Consider the following 24,622-nt stretch of genomic DNA (forward strand, 5'->3'; position numbering starts at 1 on the left):
ATTATTTTCTGCAGTTACTAAGTTCTGTTACTCTGCATAGTAGTTTGTCCGTTGATTTTCTTGAGTTTTCCAGATGAATAATCATGTTATCTGCAAAAAGAGATAATTTTAAGTGTTTTTAAAAAACTATTACTCTAATTTTATTCTCTTCTATATTTACATTTTAATATATTTAATATCATGTCAAAAAGTAGTACCAGTTGTGGGTTTGTTTGTCAGGTTATGATTTTAATGGGAATGACTTCTGAGTTTTCTGATTAAGCAAGACAGTTGGTTTTAGGTTGACAAACACATATTTTATCCTTTTAAGGAATTTTCCACTGACTCCTAACTTACTGAAAATTACCCAGCAATAGGTATAAATATTCATCAAATGCATTTGAGGCATTAATGGACATCAAGGTTTTTCTTTCTAGATGTGTTAATATGCTGAATTATATTAATGATTTCCTAATATCAAATGACCCTTGCCCTCCTAGAATTATTCTTTTTGAGATATACATTTTTAAAACTTACTGTGTGTTACTGTTTACTATTGCTTTATTTATTATTTTGCATCACTAATAATAAGTTATAATAATATTTGTTGTTGTTTTTGTTGTTGTGTGTGTGATCTTCCCCAGATATTTATGTCAATGTTTTACTCAATATATAACAACTAATTAAAAGTTTTCCTTCATTTCATATCCTCTGGAAACGTTTTAAGTAAATAGTATCAGATTTTTTGATCTTTAGAGTTTTGTCTGAACTCTCCTGTGTGAAACCATCTTGGCCTATTGATTTTTTTTTTTTTAATTTTGTGGAGGTGTTCTATGACACCTAAACTTATTTGCAAAAGCTTTGCAAAATAATTTTATTTTTAAATAATATGTTTACTTTACTCTGTTATTTTATTATTTAATTTTCTTTCTCTATTAAAAAAGGTAGGTTGACGAGTTGGTGTATTTATCTGTTTTTTTTCTTCCCTTCAAAGGAAGCTGTTTTTCAATTTATTATTCCTTCTTTTCTTCTGTTTTTTTTTTAACTCATTAACACTAGTTTTCTTCCTTTTAGTTCTTTTTAATTTCTAGAAGCTTATTTTTGTCATTTTTTTTAGTTTTAGAGTTATATGACTATCTCAAATATTTTCATAATCTACATAAAGTACATATTTAATGCTGTGAATATTTATTTGAGTACTGCTTTAGCCATGTCCCTTAGATTGTATTACATACTGTTTTCCTCAGGTTTTCTTAGAAAATTTGTCATTTTGCTTTCACGTATCCTATTATTCAAGAATTACACAATAGAAAATTTATCCATGTGAATTTTTAAAAATTTTTCTATCAATTTTTAATTGTACTATATTGTAGTCAGTAAATGTGTTAAAGAAACAATATTCTGACATTTGTTAAAGAACAGTAAGGGAGACTTTATTCAGGGGGGTCTCCTGCATTGGAGTTTTACAGGAGGGGAGAGAGACTGAGCTCAATTTTGAACAGAACCAGGAAAAGTGGGAATTTATTGACAATGAGCAGAGTAGGCAGATTAGTGGATGGAAAATTACAAAGAGGGTAGGATAATTCTTGCTAAAGAGACCTAACATGATTCTTGCTGAAAGCAGAGCAGGGTTATCAAATATCACCAGGGAGATGGTAGGGGATGAGGAATTTGGTCAGATGTTAAAGATGATCATATGTCCAGGGTAGGGGATCCTTGCTAAAGTGACTTGACAGGATTCTTCCTAAAACTGGGCTCTTGAGAACATGCCCAAGAAACAAGCTCATAGGAGCCTGTCTAGCGTTTGGTCAAGGAGAAACTCTTTATCAAATGATATTTTTTTTCAAATTTTTGGAATTTACTAAGGATTTTTTTTAACAAAATATATGGCCAGTTTTTCTAAATGTTCTGTGTACTCTTGAAAAGAGCTTTCATTTCCTCTTTATTAATATAAAGTTTAATATTTACCTATAAGATCTACCTTATTAAGTAGGCTGTGTGTATCTCTATCATTACATTTTTACCCCCACTGGGTCTATCTAGGTCTAGAAAGTGTGTGCTGGAGTCTTGTAATACTGACAGTTTATGTATATTTTAACCTACATCTTCTGTATATTCTGCTTTATGAAAAGTGCTGCAATTAAAGCAGTTTTACAAGTTTTAGTCTTTAGCACTATTCAGTCTATTTCATTTTCTCATTTAATTATTTTGTCCTGAAGAGATCATTAACTTTGCTTCCTTTTTTATTTACATTCACCAAGATATCATTATCATTTTGTTTTTAACCTTACTTAAGAAGATATATCTCTTGATCTCATAGCCTGTTCGGGCTGCTATAGCAAAATACCACAGATAAGGTAGCTTATAAACAGCACAGTTCTGGGGGCTGCAAGTTTGAGATTAGAATGCCAGCATGGTTGGGTGAGGGCTGTCTTCCAGGTCACAGATTTTTCCTTGTATCTTCACATGGTGGAAGGGACAAGGAATCTCTTTGGAGCCTCTTTTACAAAGGAACTAATTCCATTCTTGAGGGCTCTGCCCTCATGACCCAGACACCTCCCACAAGCCCCATCTCCTAATACTATCATCTTAAAAGGACAGAATTTCAACATATGAATTTTGGGAGACACAAACATTCAGACCATAGCACTTTCATGTGTCGTCGAGCTGCATTATAAATTCTTAGACTACCACAACGCTGTTCTTTCTGTCTCCATGTACAAGATGTTTGTTTGGGCACATGGGTGAATTTCTCAGATTCAGTGGTCTTTCTGAGAATGTATTCTCTCAGATTTCCACACCAGTTCATCCTCTTCTTTGGGGGTAAATAATTAGCGTGGATTTTATTTTCTATAATATTTGACATACATATTCCCTTTTTGCTTTCAGATGTTCCCACAGAAAGCTGTTTATCATGTACATGACTTAATGCTGTTGATAACTTGACCCACTCATTCATATTTTTGAGAGTTTCTTTTATCCTTCAGCAATTCTAGTTAGTCTGCTTCATTTCCAGCTTGCATATTGATGTCCAAATACAAACTGAGAATGCAACTTTCCGAAATAGCATTGTTGACACCTTATTTCTGATACCAATTCACCTGATCTCTTGCAGAGAAGTATGAACTGTCACTTAGAATTGGATGGTCAGTTAGGCTGTGGCATTTTAAATTTGGTATTATTTTTAATTTGGAGAAGAAATGCAAGCTATTCGTCTGCTAGAAAATCTTGTTTGGTCTTTTAGAAAACTGGCTCGACAAATTGTTAGTGGGCATAATGCCACCTAAACAGATGGGTTTCTGAAAGAATGAGAACAAGCTTCAAGTCTGACAATTATATGCTAGTTGAATATCTAAGAATCTGGAAGTCTAAGGATGGCAAGTTCTTAATGTTAGACTTGAATGGCATTGACACTTTTTCGTCAATATTCAAACATTGAAAATTGCAGCTTAATTGTAATTTGCTTTAAATTTCACCTTAGAGGATCTGTTGTCAAGTACCTAAAGCTTCTCATGGAGGTTAGTGATTTCCATAGAGCTTATTAACACACAACATTTTAATATTTAATGCCATGTGTAGGAAACCTCTGAATTTAATACATAAATATTTATATTACTGTATATGTATGTATATGTTTTCTCTGCATTTTAAAGGTACAATTGAAAACAGCTAATATTTTGTAATATGCTTGGTCATGTTTCCATTTACCATGCTGATCTGTAGTAAAGGTTGGGTTTGTTTTACATATTTTCCTATCTTAATTTGCTTTGAGACCCAATGAGTGTTAGGTAAGCTAAACTGTATGAGAAAGTCAATAAAATCTAGAGAACGTGTTCTGCAAAAGCTTGCTGTTTAATATTTATGAAATATGTATTCACAACCATCAACATCCCGGGTACTTTTCTAGGTATATGGGAAATCTTTGTGAACAAAAAAAAAGTAAAACTCCCTGCCTGTTTGTTGTTTATCACTCTTTTGTTTCATTATGTGTGTAATCTAGGCTTCCTCACCTGCAGGTAGTTGAAAAAATTGATTTGAAGTGGGAAATGGAATAATGTAAAATATTATTAATGCAGGAGAGGAGTCGCTCACAATTTTTGTGGACAAGCGGAAGCTGAGCAAACGATCTGAAGGAAGTGATCCCAGCACCAACGGCTCCTCGGTCACTCTGGAGACGCTACATCAACTAGCTGCTTCCTATTTCATTGACAGGGACAGCACCCTTCGGAGACTTCACCACATTCAAATTGCATCCACTGCCATAAAGGTATGAGTATGTTTACCCTAGAATTATGTCATACCATTTTGTTCTCTGTCTCTAAAATCCATGTCTATATATGTTCATGTCTCGCTGATTTAAACAATTGTGTCCTGAAAAATAAGTTAATGTGTCCTTTTGCTTTAAGTGTTGCAGTACATTTAAGATGGAATTGTATATATTTTCATGTAATTTTGTTAACTTGATGATTGGGTCAAGGTGTTTCATGTCAGAACATTAATTGAAATACACTTGAATAGTGTCAGTTTATCCCTGGGTACACAGACTCCCTCACAAAGCATACATAGATCAAACTTTGTTTTAATAACACTGATTTATTTTGTAAAACTTCATATTTTATTGTGTGCATTTAAAAACATTATCCTGAGAAGGGGCTCTATTAGGTTCAAAGTGGGTCAGTGACACAAAAATCATTAAGTCTGGTTCAAGGAGTATTCCCTGCCCCCCATGTTTTTAAGACACAGCAAAGAAGTACAAGTATTTGTTTATAAGTTTCTAGAAGTCAAGATAAACCATAATCTAGAACTACTGGATAAACTCTGTATGTTCACTAAAATCCTTTGCCTTTGAAACAGCTAAGGTTGACTTTACAAAAACTGAGAGCATGGGAGAATAAGATAACTTTAATTTTCAGAAGAAATGAAGGGAGAGAAAGAGAGACAGACAGAGACAGAGAGAGAAAGGCAGTGGTTTCCAAAACAGTAGATGTTTTGACATATTTCTCTGGCAGTTTAGATCAGCATGTTATTGTGTTTGGCCAGTGGCCACTGCAAAACTAACAGACCAAAGAGTTGGCACATGTGATAGTGTGATTCTGGACTAAGTTAATAAGAGTAAAATAAAACATAAAGAGCCTTTCCCAGTGTTTCAAATGTAACATTTCATAATTAATGTAAAAAGCACTCATTAAACATATCATTTTATTGCTTTATGAGATTAAAATTAATGTGTGTTTTTTTTTCAGTTAATTGAAAAGTTAATATGTTGATATGTTGAGAATGCTAAGAAAAATTAGCCCAACGTACATCTTTTGTTCAATACTGTCCCAGAGAGAATAAAAGATGACATGAAAATATTTTTAGCTATATAGAGACACAGATGTAGAGAACAAACATGGACACCAGGGGGGAAGCGGGGGGCGGGGGGGTGAGGTGGGATGAACTGGAAGACTGGGATTGATGTATATACACTAATATGTATAAAATAGATAACTAATAAGAACCTGCTGTATAGCACAGGGAACTCTACTTCACTTCGCTGTATGGTAGAAACTAACACAACATTGTAAAACAAGTATACCCCAATAAAAAAAAAACAAAAGAAAATATCTTTAGCTTAAGGGTTACACAAACCATAACTGCCCATCTTCAATACTGCTAGTAGATGAGGTTAAGAAAAAGACTTCTGTAGATATAGATTATACAATTATAGTTAGTCTACTTCTGACTGTAGGACTTACGTTATATTGACTAATCAAGTGTATAAATAATATTTATGCTGAATAGATAAAAATGTAGCCAGCATGAACACAGACGTTGTAGTTAATTTAAAAATGTTGTAAGGTAGGATAGTGTTGTAGGTATTTAGCTTGAGGTTGCTGAGAAGAAATAGGCTTTTTCAGAAATCAATTTCAATGATATAAACAGAAACTTAAAGCGTATTTTCTAAAAGAAGACATCCTAGTAGTAAATATGTTTATTATACGGCTATTGATTTTTTTGCTCAGTGCCAAGTAGAATTATACAGTAGACTTTATGTATCCATACTGAGTAAGAAATATTCATTCACAGTTCATGTCAAAACTTAATGGATATTTGTACATACTCTTTTCTCCCACAAGAGAAGTATGTATCACATAAGGCACATGTTTTAGTGGTGCAGGCTATTGTGTACAGGCATTGTTCTTAGACCCTGATGATACAACTGGAGATGATAAAGCTTCATGTGTGGTAGAAATGAGCCAGCCCTGAAGGGGAAGTGACTTTCATAAAAGAGTGATCTAAGAACAGCTCTGGGGAAGACAAAGGAGTAACCTGGAATGTGGGAGAGTGAACAGCCTCACCGTGAAAGGACTCCAGAAAATGCTGGAGCCCATTAGTCTTGGAAGGGAGTTCTAGAGCACATAATGGAAGTATTTTAAAGTGTGTGTAGTGGGGCTGGGAACAGGAAGGAAAAGTGGAACTTTAGATCAAGGAGAGGAAACAGAGAAAAGTATGGGAACGATACAGAGATGGGTTGTAAAGAGAAGTACACATATCTTGTGCATAACTAAGGGGGAAAAAAAGAGAATGAGGTGTGTATACTGGCAGCAACATGACTAAGAAAATAATCCTGGAAATACATAGGGCAGGCAAGGGTGAGGTAGTAGGGACTGGGAAAGAGGGGAGGGAGATCAGACTTTTCAGGATTAAATTTAGGCCTGGATGGAGTTCTCACCTGAGGCAGTTATAGTTTTAAGTGACTAGTGATTATCTGGCCCAGGGTCAGCTGCAGCCTGGGCTACTGTGAAAGCTCCAGGAAAAATGCTCCAGCAGGTCGACATGGCCCTTGAACTTCATGCACACTTTTATGCTTCTGTGTAATTTCCTGGGGAGAGTATCTTTTATTTTCCTTAGTTATCAAATGTATCCCTACACAGATAAAAGATGTCTCCCCACAATTATAAGATTTTAATTGCTTAGATGTGAGTTAACAGGGTAAGAGGGACTGAATGGTGAGGGTAGTGGGTGTGTAAACGGAATCCAAGGGCATTCAACTACTGAAATCCTTTATACTTGAATAAATAACTCAATGCAAAGTGCTTCTGTAGATATTTGAAATCAAAAGCTTAACTCCTTTACTAAATCTCTAAAGGTTCAGCGCATTGCTTTTATATTTTAAAGATTCACATGAAGGGTAGCAAGTCTACAATTTCTTTGATTAGATAAAAACACCTTGGGTTTTTAAGTGCCGTGTAGTGGGCATTTCATTTCTTGGACAAATGTTGTATGAAGATGTCCCTTGATTCACAGAATTTAGGAGACAGAGTTTTGTTAAAAAATAAAGTCAAATAAAATCATTATCTGATAACAGCAAAAATATAATTAAATCTGCATAAGCATGCCTTCTTTTATCATGCTAATTCTTGCAAAAACACAAAAGAGTTGGACACATAGCGTTAACTGAGCCAGTTTCTAGAAAATGGAATAGAACAAATGGTTGTGTTTAACCTCTTCTAATTATGAATGTAAATATAGGTTGAACTTTATTAACACATCTGTAAATAAAAATGAATGGCTCAAATGCCCATAGAGCATAATTAACTGTTATACTATTTCATAATGGCATTTATATCAAATATTATTTCTCAATATAATTATTAGTGCAAAAACATGTCAAGTATAATGTCTAGAATTGTCAATTATTTTGAGAAGATTCAATTCAGTTGACTCAAGTTATCTAAAATAATCATACTAACATATTCTTTAGGTTTCTTTTGAAATAGTCAAATAAACTTTAATATGTGATTGACAATGATGAGAAAATCAAAATATACATTTTGGGGAAAATCCAATCTATTACCTGATGTGGTATATGGATTTTCAAAAATTTCCTTAATACTTTAAGTTTTAAATATCAGATTACATGCAGTGAATAAAATTAAAATTTTTGTAACTGTTAAAAAATTTAAAAGAGCTAAGTTATTATTTTTCTAAAAGAAAAAATAACATACTGTATTGCTAGCATTTTTCTAATATAGAAAAATTATTTGAAAGATTTAAAAAATTATGGTGTTTAGAATTTTTTCCAACAAATTTAGGAAAAAGCACAAACACTATGATAAAATTAACTTAGAGGTCAGTATTCCAGCTAAAAATCTATCTCCAAGTGATGTTTTAGTGCTGCATAGTTTACTTAAGGGTGTTGAAGGTGATGTTGAGAAGAGGCTCCACAACTTAGAGCTACATTTCTATTTCTCAAATTATAAAAATACATTAAATTAAAATTTGAAAATCTATTCATAAAATTAGGATATACCTTAGAATATTAGAATATTCAATGGAGAAAATACAGTCTCTTTGGCAAGTGGTGCTGGGAAAGCTGGACAGCTGCACATAAATCAATGAAGTTAGAACACTCCCTCACACCATACACAAAAATAAACTCAAAATGGCTTAAAGACTTAAATATAAGACATGACACCATAAAATTCCTAGAAGAGAACATAGGCAAAACATACACTGACATAAATCGTAGCAATGTTGTCTTAGGCCAGTCTCCTAAGGCAATAGAAATAAAAGCAAAAACAAACAAACAAACAAACAAAAAAAACAAATGGGACCTAATCAAATTTATAAGCTTTTACACAGCAAAGGAAACCATAAACAAAATGAAGACAACAAATGGACTGGGAGAAAATATCTGCAAACTATGAGACGGGCAAGGGTTTAATTTCCAAAATATGCAATCAACTCATACAACTCAAAAACAAAAACAACAACAACAAAAGCCCAATCACAAAATGGGCTGAAGACCTAAATATACATTTCTCCAAAGAAGACATACAGATGGTGAACAGGCACATGAAAAGATGCTCAACATTGTTAATTATTAGAGAAATGCAAATCAAAACTACAATGAGGTATCACCTCACACCAGTCAGAATGGCCATCACCAAAAAGTCTACAAATAATAAATGCTGGAGAGGGTGTGGAGAAAAGGGAACCCTCTTGCACTGTTGGCAGGAGTGTAAATTGGCTCAGCCACTATGGAGAACAGTATGGAGGTTCCTCAAAAAACTAAAAATAGAGTCACCATATGATCTAGCAATCCTACTTCTGGGCATATATCTGGAGGAAACTCTAACTCAAAAAGATACATGTACCCCAATGTTCATTGCAGCACTATTTACAATAGCCAAGGTATGGAAGCAACCTAAATGTCCATCAACAGATGAATGGATAAAGAAGATGTGGTGTATATATACAATGGAATATTAATCAGCTATGAAAAATAATGAAATAATTCCATTTGCAGCAACATGGGTGGACCTAGAGATTTTCATACTAAGTGAATTGAGCCATACAGAGGAAGACAAGTATCATCTGATATCACTTGTTTGTGGAATCTAAAAAAGGATACAAAACAGAAAGAGACTCATGGATGTAGAAAACAAATATATGGTTACCAAAGGGGAAAGGAGTGGGGAGGGATAAATAAGGAGTTTGGCATTAGCAGATACAAACTACTACATGTAAAATATATAAACAACAAGAACCTACTGTATAGCACAGGGAACAAAAATAAATTTGAAAAGCTATTGATAAAATTAGGCCTGACAATAATTTTCCAAGAAGCATTTTTGATATGTAAATTATTTGATTTGGGGTAATTTAAATTAGGAAAAGTTTATAATTAATTTTTAAATTTCTATATGTTCAAAAACTCTTAATTCAAGAAAACTCAGTAAAACAGTTTACATGTAAATAATTCATAATAATTCGAGGTTTGATTTCATATATTAGTTTTATTTTCAGGAAGGTCTCTCTTTTAAATAGCAGACTCTCTTAGGGTTTCAAAAGAATGTTTTAACTTACGCACACATAAAAGTGTTTAATTATTTAGTACAAGCTGTACATTTAGCTTAGTACATTTAACAAGTTGGACAATTTTGATCAAGTTGACCACAAACCTATCTGAATTTTTTATTTATCTGCCCCAATTTTTTTAGTATAAAGGAATAATATATCATTCCATAATAATTAATATGTGTAAATTGAGTGTCATGATTAAATTCATGAAAGCAAAAAGTTCCAGAATAATTAAGAATCATACTTTTTTCATATTCTGAACTTTCACATGCTTTATAATATTTTTCTAGTTTGCATTATAGATATTTATTTCCCCTCTGCCATGTCTTCTCTAGCTTTGACAAACAACCCTAATTTGCTGGAGGGCAAAAGCAGAATCTGTTTTTATTTTTGTTTGTTTTTAATCAAAATAACTTCTTATATATGTAGTGGCTACCAAATGGTAAATTTGTAAAATAAAGTTAAGCTTTGTTGTTTAGATTAAATATTAATTATATAAATTAGGGAAAAAAATTAAAACTTCAATTTGTGGTATATTTTAACATCTGTTTCATTCCATTCTTCTTTTTTCAGCTCTTTCCTAGTCAAAAATCTTATTTCCTGTGACAAAGCCTATACTGTTTGAGGCCATTATATTTTATTTGTTTTCTGCTCTCTCACATCGCAGTTGTCTTACTATCTTCACTCAAAATGCATCTTGTGTTTATCTTTCTTGTGACAAGTTATATATAATTATATTTTCTGTGTTATAACTGAGCGCTGACTAAATTATTATCTCTTCCATATACAAAGAATATTTGACCTGAAGAAGCCTGAAAAAAATAAAATCAAGCAAAGCAAACAATATTAAATAAAATTTTAAATCTCTAAGTAGTTAGAACTGCTTCTAACCAAGATGAATTAACAGGGACTGAATTTACCCTCCTACCTGACAATCAAAAATAGTGATAAAAGATATAAAAGTAATGGTCTACCAGGCATTGAACAATAGGTAATAAAGGATGCTGATTATGAGAAATGGACATAACTGAGGTGAGTGCTATGATTGTCCCAGCTTGCTGTCTTGAAAGAGTTTCCAGGATGTGGTTCAGGGAGAGAAAATCCAGGCAGAGACCAAAAAATTCCTTAAATTGAGGATAGAGGTCAGAGTTGAGAGACCTAGGTGTTTTTAGTTGTTGGACAGAACACCAAAGAGGAGAAAGCCATGTAGAGAGAAAACCCCAGGAACCGTAGGGGTTTGCCCTCAAATACTTAGCAGAATGCTGTTGAGTACATACATGTGAAGAAATTACCTGACATCAGGGAAGAAAACTACACCATGGATTAGGATTAGAGAACAGTAATTGGCACGCACTCAGGGCCTAGAACAGTATTTGGCACTCACTCAGGGCCTAGAACAGTATTTGGCACTCACTCAGGGCCTAGAAAAGTGTTCCCATAAGCCAGAAAGGAAATACTAATAATTCATGGAGCACTGCATGAAATGCTTAGAAATGGCATGCCTCAGTGGTGGGGAATAATCAACCTTGATTAAGTTCTTCTCTGGACTCACCTCAAAAATTATAAAAAACAAGACCAACATGAATCAAACCCTTTCCAAGAACTACACCCCAGAACAAAACTCAAGACTGCTTATAGGAATACAAAATAAATAAATGAATAATCTAATATCCAAAAAAGTAAGATTCACAATGATAAAAACCAGTAAAATTTCCCAGGCAGTGAAGAAGCAGGAAAACACAAACCATAATGAAGAGGACATTCAACCAATTAAAACTGACTCAGAATGAACACAGACATTAAACTTATCAGACAAGAACACTAAAATGGATATTATAACTGTATTCCATATTTTTAAAGTATTAGTACAGACATGAAGATAGAGAAAAGAACCAAACTGACCTGACTGACATTGGCTGTAATGTGTGACATAAAAAATACACTGAATAAGATTAGACACCTACAGTTGTGTCTGTCTCATAATCATTGTCATTTATTGCACAGGAAAAGACAGGTGAAATTGAGACATAGATATATAAACTATGTACAATGAAACAAAAAGAGAACAAAATGCAAAAAGCAATCAACAGTGAGCTCTGGGACTTCAAGCAGCCATAAATATGTGTAGTTAGAGTCCCCAAAGGAGGCTGGGGGTGGAGGGAAGTATTAGATACCTCTTGCTATATAGCAATGTTATCGTTACTTTAGAGACATCATAAAACACATTATCACATTATCATGCCTTAGGGATTTTTTTTTGGAAGGTCAAGAGTCCAGGCATGGCTTACATGGCTTAGCTAATTCTCAAATCAAAGTGTCCACCAGATCTAGATTTTCACCTGACAGTCAACTTGGGAAGCATCCTTTTCCAAGCTTACATGATTGTTGGTAGCAATAATGTCCTTGTCAGTGTAAAGGACCCTTTTCTTGCTGGCTGTTGGTGGGAGGTGACCCTCAACTATTTGCCAACTGACCTCCTCCATATGGCAGTTCACAACATGTTAATTTGTTTTGTTTTTTCAGGTTCAGCAAGGAAGTGGGTCATTATAAGACATCACAATCTTATATAGTGAACTTATAGACAAGTAATCACATACATTAAATCACCTTTGCTGTATTCTATGGTTAGAAACAAGTCATAGGTCCTACCTACACTCAGTGGGAGAGGTTTACAGAAGCACGTGCATACCATAAGGGAAGGGGTCAGGGATGGATACCTTAGAATCTGTTGCCTCAGACAAAATAAAAAATACTTGAAAAGTTAATAGCCAATTTCCAAATTAGTAAGGATATTTAAAACCGACAGATCCAAGAAACTCAAAAAATGCCAAACATTCAAGGTCAAGAAAATTACACCAAGGCATTTCATAAATTGCTCAAAACTTATATTAAAGAGAATATCTTAATTTTCATTAGTTATCAGAGGATTCCCAATTTGAATCAAGACAACTCTATTAAGATACAAGGCTGACTAAGATTGTAAATGCTTAGATGTAAGTTCATGAGGTATGGGGGGGTCAGGGGAAAAAAAAAGGCACATTAGGTGCAGAGGAACAGAGCTAAGGATGACAGCAGATTTCTCAGAAACAATGCAAGGAAGAAAACAGTGGAGATGAGAGCTTTAAAATACTAAAAAATTCTGTCAACCTAGAGCTCATTTTCTAGCAAAAATGTTTCCAAAACATGGAAAATATATTTGCAGATGTAAAAAACCTGCAGGAATTTCAGTGGCAGACTTGAATTAAAGAAATGACATAGGAAGTCTTTCAGGCAAGAAGGCAGCGGATGTCAGTCAGAAATATGTATTTACACAAATGAGTGAAGAAAAGTGAAAATGGTACCAACATGGGTCATTGTATCTTTTTTTTTTTTTTGCTGTACGCGGGCCTCTCACTGCTGTGGCCTCTCCCATCGCGGAGCACAGGCTCCGGACGCACAGGCCCAGTGGCCATGGCTCACAGGCCCAGCTGCTCCGCGGCATGTGGGATCTTCCCGGACCGGGGCACGAACCCGTGTCCCCTGCATCGGCAGGCGGACTCTCAACCACCGTGCCACCAGGGAAGCCCTGGGTCATTGTATCTTTTATCATCATCGTCATTATTATTATTATCTCTTTAAAAGAGAATCAATTCTTTAAACAATACCACAATCAATGTATTATGAGGTACATGTAGAAATAAGCAGTATGCCAACAATAGCATAAAGATCAGAAGAAGTGTACTGGAAGTACAGTTGACCTTTGAACAACACAGGTTTGAATTACAAGGGTCTACTTACAAGCAGATTTTTTTCAATAGTAAATACTACAGTACGACACAATCTATGGTTGGCTGAGTTCATGGGTGCAGAACTGAGGATACAGAGGAAACTTGGAGATGGCCAACTATGAGTTATACTCATATTTTCTACTGTGTGGAGGGTTGGTGCCCCTAACCCCCTGTTGTTCAAGAATCAACGGTATAAAAGTTTAAAGTTCTTGTATTATCAGTAAAATGCTATAATATAATTTAAAGGTAGGCTGATAAGTGTGTACACTATGAACCTTAAAGCAACCACTAAAATAACAAAATAAGGAGTTACAGTTAATAGGACAAAAAGGTGATATAATAGAATTATCTTAAAAATTAATTCAAAGGAAGTTAAAAACAAGCAAAAGGGAAGAAAGAACAGATGGAGAAATCGAGAACAAATATCTAGTACATAGACTTAAACCTAATAGCATCAATAGTCATATTAAATATCAGTAGTCTAAACTTTCCTATTAAAAGGCACATTGTCACATTGAATTCTTTTAAAAAGCAAGATTAAACTATATGTTGTGTACAAGAAAATCACTTAAAATTTGAAAGTAATTAAAAGTAAAAGGATGAGAGTAGGTACACTATGCTAGCACTGGAGTGGCTATTTTAACATAAGAAAAATATGTCTCAGTGAAGAGTCTTACCAGGGACAAAGTCATTTCAGAGTGATATACTTGGCAGTTAATCCAGAGGAAATAATAATCCTAAACATGTAGCAGAGCTTCAAAATTTTAGGAGAGAAAAAAGTAATAAAGAAATTCATAATTATAGTCAGAGATTTTAACAGCCTCCTCTCAATCTTTGACAGAACAAGTAGACAGAAAATCAGCAAGGGCATTGTAGATTCAAACAACACTATCATTCGAATCATGAAAATGTATTAATAATACAAACATATCAGGAAAATCCTCAAATATTTAAAAACTAAATGCCAAATTTCTAAATAGCCCATGGCTCAGAGAAGAAAGCAAAAAGCCTATTAGAAATTATTTTGAACTGAATGTAATAATGAAAATACAGCATATCAAGATCTGTCAAATATTGGTAAAGCAGTACTGAGGGGAAAATTTGCAGCAAACAATGTTTTTATTTGGGAAGAAAAGTGATAAAACAATGACTAAAGATTTCCCCTTAAGAAACTAATGATAAAGACGAGCAATTAAACCCAAAGTAAAATAAAATGGAAAGCAATAGAAACAGAATACAAAATAGAAAATAGAAAGCAGAAGAGTAATAGAGAAAAAAATGGAACCAAAAGCTGTTTTGTTTCTGTGGGGTTTTTTTAGTGTATGAATAAAACTGAAAAACATTTAGCCAGAATTATGAAATAGAATAATAAATAGACAAATTATGAGTATCAGGAATGATAGAAGTAACATTAGTAAAATTACACAGGTTTCTAAATGTAAGGATGTATCACGAACAACATTGTGACTATCACTTTGAAAATTAGTAAACACATTTCTTGAAAGACAATTTCCAAGGCTCATTCAAGAATAAATAACATGAATAGTCCTAAATTTATTAAGCAAATTGATGTTTAGATAAAAACATTTTCTGCAAAGAAAACTCCTGGCCAAGATGGCTTCACTACTGAATTCTAACATTTTAAGCAATATAATAACAATCTATATAAACTCTTCTAGAACATTTGAGACACTTGACAAATTATCAAATCATTCTTTAAATCCAGCATTACTCTGATATAAAAACAAAGTAAAATATTACAAGGAACTAAAACTATCAATATATTTCATGTGTATATATACACATATTTTAAACAAAATTTAAGCAATTTGAATCCAACAATAGATCAAAAGGATTACACATCAGGACTACTTGGGATTTATCCTAGAAGTTCAAGATGAGTAGTATTAAAAAATCAACCAACGTAATTTATTATATCAACAAAATACCTGTCGATATAGATAGATAGATAGATATATAGTGTCTTCTCAGGGCTTGCAGAAAAATCTTTAGGAAAAATCTGACATATTTCTTATTAAAAAAAAAAACTAGAAAGAGAAAAGAACTTCTTCAACTTGATAAAGAGAGCATTTGCAAACCTGTGGCTAGCATCATACTCAGCAGTGAAAGAGTAAATGCTTTTTCATTTATGTTCAGAACAAGACAAAGATTTATGCTATCACTACTTTTATTGTAGTAGAATACTGCTGAACATTCTACTAATAATAGTACTAAACATTCTAGTAGTAACATTTTACTATAAGTTCTAGACAGTGCAACCAAGCAATAAAAAGAAATCAGGCATTCAGATTTGAAAGGAAGAAGTAAAACTGTTTTTATTCGCAGAAGACATGCACCTATAGAAAATCCAGTGAAATAGTTTTAAAAGGTACAAGAAATAAAAAGGAGTTGATCATTTGAAGGATACAAGATTAATTCATGTGTAATTCTATATATGTATATTTCTATGTGTATTTCTGTATATAAGCAACAATCAGAAGTTTAAATTAAAATCGGTACCATATAAATTTGACAAAAGATTTAAAAGCTCTGTACACTGAAAACCCCAAAATTACTTAAATTAAATCTAGTTGTTATTTTATTATTTCCATTCTATTTTAAATACACACACACAAAAAATACATGTGTGTATCCCCATTCATATATGTAGATATCATCCATCAGTCCGTTCTTTTTGTTTCTCTCTCTCTCTCTCACTCTCTCTCTCTTTCTATTATATTATTGTCTTCTGACCATCATTTTTTTCTGATGAGTAGCTAGTATTTATTGTAGTTTTTCTCTTGAATGTAATATTTCACTTCCCCTGACTGATTTTCACACTTTCTCTTTGTTTTGAACTTTCAGGAGATTGACTGTAATATGCCTTGGTGTGGTTTTCTTCCCATTTATCCTTCTGGGATGCTTCCTCTGGGACTCTGAGGCTAGACTGTTTGATATCGTCCTTAAAATCTTGTACTATCTGTATTATGTTGCCATTCTTTTTCTCTTTGCTTTTCAGTTTTATTAATTTCTGATGACTCGTCTTTAGTTAATTCATTTTTTCCTTATTTGTCCAGTGTAATGTAAAGCCAATTAAATAAATTCTTCCTTTATGATGTTTTTCTTTTCTACCATTTATATTTGTTGATTTTTTATAGTTTCTTTATAGTTTCTGAAATTCCCCATTTGTTTATTTATATTGTCTAACTTTTCTACTAGATATTTTAACATAGTCATTAGTATTATTTAAACATTTCTGTCTGGTGATTCAACCTTATTCATTTCTGAGTCTGCTTCCCTTGACTATTGCCTGTCTTGCCCTTTGAGTTCACATTTTCATGCTTTTTCACATATTATTATTATTGCCAAACATTGTGTGTAAAAAAGAGAGAAAAAAACAGACAAAAAAAGGCACTGAAGTAAATAATATTTCCACTGAAAATAAGCATACCCCTTCCTCTGTTAGGCTGCTATTATGTGAAGCTGAGTCAGTCTAACCTGGAATTGAGGTAGACCTGTGCTTTCTTCAAAATTTAACTTGATTTATTGACTTCTGGCTTAAAACAGTTTGAAGACAGCATCAGCACTTTGCTTTTAGAAGGGTTAAGGATCTGGCCAAGAGTGAGATTCAGGAAATTACCACATCTTCACAACCCAGCTGCCAACTTTTTAAATCATGGGGAAACTCTGCATGAAGGCTTGGCTGCCAGTCTCCTGCAGAATTATCTTTGGTTTTTAGTCTTGCCCTCTCTTTCTACACACTGAGGGATCTCTGTCCTCCTTGCTGCCATGTCTCCAGCATTTGGAAAGCCAGTGCCTGGTACTTGGTAGAAGCTGGAAATGCTTCAAAGGCATCTTTCCCAGCTCTTCTTCGCATTTTGTGCCCTGAACTTGGTGAAAGCCAAAAGCACTTTGGAGGGTTTCTCCCAAAGCCTTGTACTTGTGGAAAGCCCAGGTGCTTCCGAGAGTATTTCTCTCAGCTCTGCTGTTTTGCACGTAACCTCCCATGTGCTGTATTCATGTACTCTCTAAAGGCTAATGGCAGCAATAAGTCCTTACTTTTAGCCTCTGCTCTTTCATTCCTATTTCTCTGAATCCCATGTTAACTATATAAATTTGTTCAAAACACTATATTGGATCACATCAGTTTTTTTTCTCATGTAAGGTCATAGAAACTTCCTGGAGATTATTAAGACACTCCAGGTTTTTATTTTATACTCCATAACATTTCTAGCATTATTCCTGTTGAAGTGCATGAGCTCTAGCATCATACACTTTTTCCCCCTTAGAGACTTTAGAACCAGTTAAGAAATACTCATAGAAATCACCAAGACTGAAGTTAAAGTATAAGCTCTATTTCAAGGCATCTTCAAGGAAGATTTTCTTCCTTTTCATGCTATTGTGAATGAAACTTTTTTTCAAATTTTGTTTTTAGATTGTTCATAGCAAGTATATTAGTCAGGATTTCTTAGAGAAACAACCAATAGAAGATATATATCTCTATATCTATATATCCATATCTACATCTATATCTATCTATCTATCTATCTATTATCTATCTATCTAGAGAGCAATTGGCTCACATGATTATAGAGGCTAAGAAGTCTCATGATCTGGCCTCTGCTGGTATAGTTTATGTCTAAGCCTGAAAACTTGAGAACCAGGGAAGACAATGGTGTAAGTCCAGCTAAGTTCAAAGGCCCAATCCCAATCAACAGGGAAACTGATGATATAAGTTCCAGTCTGAGTTCAGGAGAAGACATACATCACAGCTCCATAGTCAAACAGAGAACAAGTTATTTCTTTGCATTTTTTTTCCCTATCAGGCCCTCAGTGGATTGGATGATGCCCACCCATACTGGGAAGGGCAGTCAGTGTTACTCAGTTTACCCTTATGCTCATCTCATCCAGAAACACCCTCACAGACACACCCAGAAATAATGTTCAGGCAAATGTTTGAGCACACTGTATCCTGATCAAGGTGACACATAAAATTAATTATTACAGTAAGTGTATAAAAATACAATGAAGTTTTTAATTGATATTGTATCCTGAAATCTTGCTGAATTTGTCAGTTTATTTTTTAGTGGATTCCATGGAATTGTTTATATATAAGATCATGTCATCTTCAAATAGAGGTAATTTTACTTCTTTTTCTTCCCAGTGGATATGCCTTTTATTTCTTTTTCTTGCCTAATTGTCCTGGCTGGAAGGTCTCTTATAATGATGGATAGAGGTAATGAGAACAAATATCCTTATTTTTTCCTGATTAAGGAAGACAGCATCCTTTCTTTTACCGTTAAGTATGATGTTAGCTGTGGGTTTTTTCATAGATGTTCTTTCACATGTGGAGGAAGTTCCTTTCAATTCATAGTTTGATGAATGATTTTATGATGAAAAGTGTTGATCTTGCCAAATGCTTTTTCTGTGTCTAATGAGGTGAGCATATGCTTTTCACTTATTAAATTCTGAGATCATGTATTACATTAATTAATTTTTGGATGTTGAACCAAGCTTGTGTTGAGGGTTTTTACACCCATATTTGTAGGAGATATTGGTCTGTTGTTATCTTGTGATTTTCTTGGTTTTAGTATCAGAGTAATACTGGCTTTATAAAAGGAGTTGGGAAATGTCTCTCTTTTATTTTATGGAGGAGTTTGTGAAGAATTGGTTTTAAGTATTCTTTAAGTGGTTGGTAAAATTGAGTGATGAAGCCATTTGGGCCTGCACTTCCTTTTTGTGGGTTGTTTGATTACTACTCAATATCTTTACTTATTACAGGTCTATTTACATAGTTTATTTCTTCTTGAGTCAGTTTTGGTAGTTTGTGTCTTTCTAGTAATGTCTCCTTTTATTCTAAATTATCTAATTTATTGTTGTACAATGGTTCACAGCACTCTTTTAAAATCCTTTTTATTTCTCTAAGGTAAATAGTAATATCCTTTGTTAATTCTTCATTCTAGTTATTTGATTCTTCTGTTTTTTATCTTGGTCAATCTAACTAAATGTTTGTCAATTTTTTTGATTTTTTTCACAGGCCCAGCTTTTTAATTCATTGATTTTCTTAACTATTTTTTAATTCTCTAGTTTATTAATTTCCACTGCAATCTTTATTATTTCCTTCTTTCAGCTTGCTTTGGGTTTGTTTGTTCTTTTTTCTCCAGTGCCTTCTTTCTTGTTATAGGCATTTACAACTATATATTTCTCCTTGTCTTTTACTGTCAGCATTGTTATTATGATGTGTCAGTTTGTGGATCTCTTTGTGCTTACATTACTTAGAGTTTGTTGAGCTTCCTGGATATGTAGGTTATTGGTTTTTCAATAAACTTGAGAAGTTATTGTCATTATTTTTTCAACTATTTTTCTAGTCCTTTCCTCTCTTTCTCTGTATGTAGATGCACTCAAAGTGTTCTACATTTCTCTGAGGCTCTGTTTTGTGTGTGTGTGTGTGTGTGTGTGTGTGTGTGTGTGTGTGTTCTTCCTTCTCTGTGTTCTCAGGACTGCATAATATTTATTGATCTGTCTTCAATTTTACTACTTCTTAGTTTTTCCAGTTCAAACCTACTTTTGATTCACTCTGGTGATTTTTTTTTTTAATTCAGTTATTGTACTTTTCAACTCCAGAATTTCCATTTGGTTGTTTTTATAATTTACATCTCTTTATCAATATTTCCTATTGGATGTGACAGTCACTTTCCTTTGCTACTTTAGTCTTGCTTTCCTTTGGTTCTGTGGATATTTATAATGTCTATTTTGAAGGTTTTTTCTGTTAAATACAACATCTGGTTGCTCTCACAAGTAATTTGTATTCTTGCTTCTTTTCCAGTGTACAGATAATAATTTCCTATTTCTTTGCATGACTCATACATTTTGGTTGGTAATGTAACAGGACAGTTTAGATAATACACATAGCAACTCTGGGTACTATTCTCTAGTAATCTGAAGATCCTAAAAATAACCAATTTAATAATTAATAACCAATATAAATTATTGAATAACTCTTATAATGACTGGTGAATAATTCTAATAGCTTAGGAATGAGACATATATATATACATATATGTGTATATTAGTGTATATTATATAAAATATATTTTTTATATTATATAAAATATTTATATATTATATAAATATTTATATAAAAATAGACTATATTGTAAGAAAATAGACTCTATATTATATAGAAATAATATATTTCAAGACCTTCTCTTACCCTCCTATGATCACACCTCAATATTTGATACCATTCAAAACTTTCAGTAGCATAAAAGTGAGAGGACTTAAGATATAGACTGGAGAAAGAACTGGATTTTCAGAAAATTGCTAGATAATTAAAAAAAATAGTCTTGTGCAGGATGCTGCTTTCTAAATCCCATGACACCTAGATGAATTAATACACTCAACTTCTCCTTGACTTAGGTTCATTGTCTCTAGAATGAGGATCATATAGATTTGTTGTGAGGGTCAAATGGGTTAATATTTGAAAGGCTCTTAGAAAAGTGCCTAGCATGTAAAAGTGCTATAAAGTGTTAGCTGTAATTATTTAACATGTAATTATCGAGCTTGTGTAATATTCAAAGAAGTAGCTTATTTATCTTCTGATCTCTCCACCCAGAGCTCAGTACAAGATAGGAGCTCAATAAATGCTAATTGAAATTAAATGAACCTAACTCAGCATGAGCAGAATTGATGATGTAGCAATCAGAAACTGCAGCAACCCCAGAGTTTCAGATTGCTAAAATTAGGTAAGTGGTTGCAACTATAGCATGGATGCTGAAACAGCTTTGACAGGTTTTACAGGAATCCCCGATACTCTTTTATCTTTCAGCATCCTCATATATCTTCTGCCTCTGAGTAGCAGAATAACAGCTCTTCTAATAAGCAGAAAGAAAATTCAAAACTCTCTTTTGGAAATACCTTATTTTTTAATAAGAGCATAGAATTTCTCTTTTCCTTTGTTATAATTCTGTATATTCTACTTCCTGTTCTCCAAAGTACCAAGACCACAGCACTGCTAAACTAGGAAATCCCATCACTGTAAATAACACATGAAGCACTTTGGCAGAATCTCCTGGTCTTTGAAATGCTGGCAGCACTAAGCATGGAACACATGCAGTACTGTACTTGGTGACTGACCATTTTGTTGAATTTGTGAAAGACCAGCTGCCAGTGATAAAGGTGCTTAGAAGGGAAAAATCGGCTTCCTTAACTAAGTACAGATTGACTATCTGTTGAATCCTTTTTACAGTATATCTGACTACCCTTGTGTAGAGAGGCTGAGTGTTCTTAGTGTGTGTTCTCTCATTCACTGAGCGAATAGGAATGCGGTTTTTTCAAAATTATCTTTTAATGAACTGTTAGTGTATGAATACAAAAATAAATGAAAACTGGGTTGGTTTTCTTACATTTGATAACAGCTCTGGGAAGTAAAGTAAGAAACTGTAAGTTGGAATGGGAATGAATATGCATTGTTTCTGAGTTATCTGGGTTTTTAAAATTTGTTTATTTTTAATTAAGAATTTATTTTTAGAGAAGGTTTAGGTTTACAATACAACTAAGGGGAACAGATGTTTCTCATGCACCCCCTGCCTTCACATATGCACAGCCTCGTCCATTATCAACATCCACCACCAGATGGTACATTTGTTACAACTGATGAACCTGTATTGACACCTCGTAATGACCCAAAGCCCGCAGGTTACATTATGGCTCATTCTTGGTGTTGCACATTCTATGGGTTTGGATAAATGTGTAATGACATGCATCTATTATTACAGTATCACACACACAGTGTTTTCATTGCCTTCAAATTCTTCACCAACTCATCCCTTCCCTCCTCCCCCTACTGGCAACCACTGATCTTGTTACTGTCTCCATTCAAAAAGATAACCACTAAGTATCATATTAAGTTAAATGACATAAAAAGAATTTTATTCCACCTTCCATATTTTTCTGAATTTGATGCATCTGCCTGTCAACAGATGGTAACCAGCCACTGTTAGACATTACACGTTTTTCTCAATTTCTTCTATTACATTCCCGGGGATAGAGTCAAATAATTAAGAGTGATAGATCCTGTTGTTTACTTTTTCTCTACATATTTTTATATATTCCCTGGTTTAGTATGTCACATCATGTCAGAAAGAGCCAAGGGAATAGAGCCGTGAGGAGGCCTGATTCTGCAGCCACAGCCCCCTGGGTTGGAGCCCCAATTCCACTATCTACTGATTGTGTGATTTGCTCAAGTTAACTGTCTTCTCTATCAGTTTAACCATCTGTAAAAGGGAGATAATAACAACACTTAGGTTATCTGGCTGTCATAGAGATTAAAAGAGTTAATATATTTAAGGTACTTACACCAGTGCCTCACACCTATTAAGTGCTATATAAATGTAAATTTTTAAAATTATGCCCATGGTTACAAGATGAAGCAGATAAACAGAGGACTCAGGAACAAGCTCTAATACAGAAAAACAATTTGAAAGAGAGAAGAAATAAGTCAGGATCCCTTGACCCTTTTCAAAAGAAGTCAGTTATTAAAGAGAGAACCAAATCAAGGGGTAGAAAAGGGCAGATTACTAATTAGAGCTTAGCTACAATGCAGCAGTCCTCTATTGGAATTTATGAAAACTCACTACACCTGAGATGGAGGCTAGGCTTTCTGATGAATTTATGTATAGTCATTCAAAGTCACAGTAAGACTGTTGAGGAAAAGGGTTTGTAGAACATTCCAAAATTCTCCTTTCCAAGTTTTGGGGAATAAGCAGAATTTTAGAGCTTTCAAATCTAGACAACCTTCTTTTCATGTGTGGTCAAGTTCAGTTTTTGCCTAGTTTATCATTAATTATGGGTAATAAGATTATTAGGTCTAGATGTTCTTGACTTGCCTTTTATCCTATAACAAAGTGATTGTTTTTCTTGACTAAAGGAGATGATAGAAAATTTGATATGTCCCCTCTGAAATTATAGCAATTTTTAACTGGTTGATAAAATGAGAAAATTCTAGGAAAGATCATCTTCAAAATAAACCTTTTCAAAGAGAATAAAAAACTTAAATATTTGTAGCTTTATAGAAAAGTAAAATGTATGAAGTATAGTATAAGGGAATAAATGACCTACATACCAGTTACTATCAGTTTAACTCAATATAAGGAGGATGTTGCTACTAAATAATTGTGAATTTGAGATACATTTTTACTAATAGAAGTATTGACATTCAATAAGTTATGTCAAAGAAGACCATCTGCTTTATGTATTTTATATTTTATCAACCATCAACACTATGTCAGCAACCCCTAAATAGGTACTGCCATTCCCATCTCCAAACCCAAGGTCCCTCTAATTTTTTCAGTAACCTAAAATGTTTTCCTCTGTTTATCACATTTTTATCAAATTCTAAATGATTACAAATGAATTATTTGTATGCTATTCTCTCTGTTTATTCTCTGTATTTAATCAGTCTATGAGTACTGCAGCTTTCTCTGGTTTCCATCCCTTCCTTTCCATTCATTATGGCAATCTAGTTGAGGCACTTCCTATTGTAAACCTTCCCAGATGTTCTCCCTTACCTTGTCTTATTACCTTTCTAATGCAGCCTGCATAATATCTCAAGATAAATCCTCCACAATACTTTCTTGAACCATACTACAAAGTTGTTCAACACTTGGAGGACTTATTTCCTGTTACATCTAAGGCTCCATAGGGAGTAGCCTCTAGATTTGAATGATGCAGTGCTTTTGACTGTTTCCTATTCAGCCATTTCATCACTGACTAGAGTAACAATATAAAGGACAAGCTGAACAAATCGGTGGAAACTGGAAAGGAAATGAATAGAGATCCAAAACCATCTCAGTGAGCCGGAGTGCAAATGATTGTGAAAATATGGTATGTCATTGATAGAAATGTAAAGTTAAAGAAAGATATTGCATTTTTCTTCTGTAATATTCTAAACATTTAATATATTATTTTCCTACCTTAAAAGTTTAACACTTTTGCCCAGGGAATTGAAGAAGTCTAAGCTAGGTTTA

General features: G+C 33.6%; 1 protein-coding gene across 3 annotated transcripts in view; it reads left to right on the top strand.

The window, feature by feature from the left end:
• BRINP3 (BMP/retinoic acid inducible neural specific 3) overlaps positions 1-24,622 on the top strand; it is a 415,363-nt gene that overhangs the window by 214,103 nt on the left and 176,638 nt on the right. For all 3 annotated transcript variants that reach the window (XM_029229677.1, XM_029229679.1, XM_029229678.1), the window contains one exon: positions 4,056-4,246. In XM_029229677.1, the coding sequence (XP_029085510.1) occupies positions 4,056-4,246 (191 nt within the window). The remainder of the gene's footprint in view (positions 1-4,055; positions 4,247-24,622) is intronic.

Source organism: Monodon monoceros, unplaced genomic scaffold, assembly GCF_005190385.1.
Source record: "Monodon monoceros isolate NGI ecotype Baffin Bay Population unplaced genomic scaffold, NGI_Narwhal_1 Super_Scaffold_18, whole genome shotgun sequence".
NCBI classification, from domain to species: Eukaryota; Metazoa; Chordata; class Mammalia; order Artiodactyla; family Monodontidae; genus Monodon; species Monodon monoceros.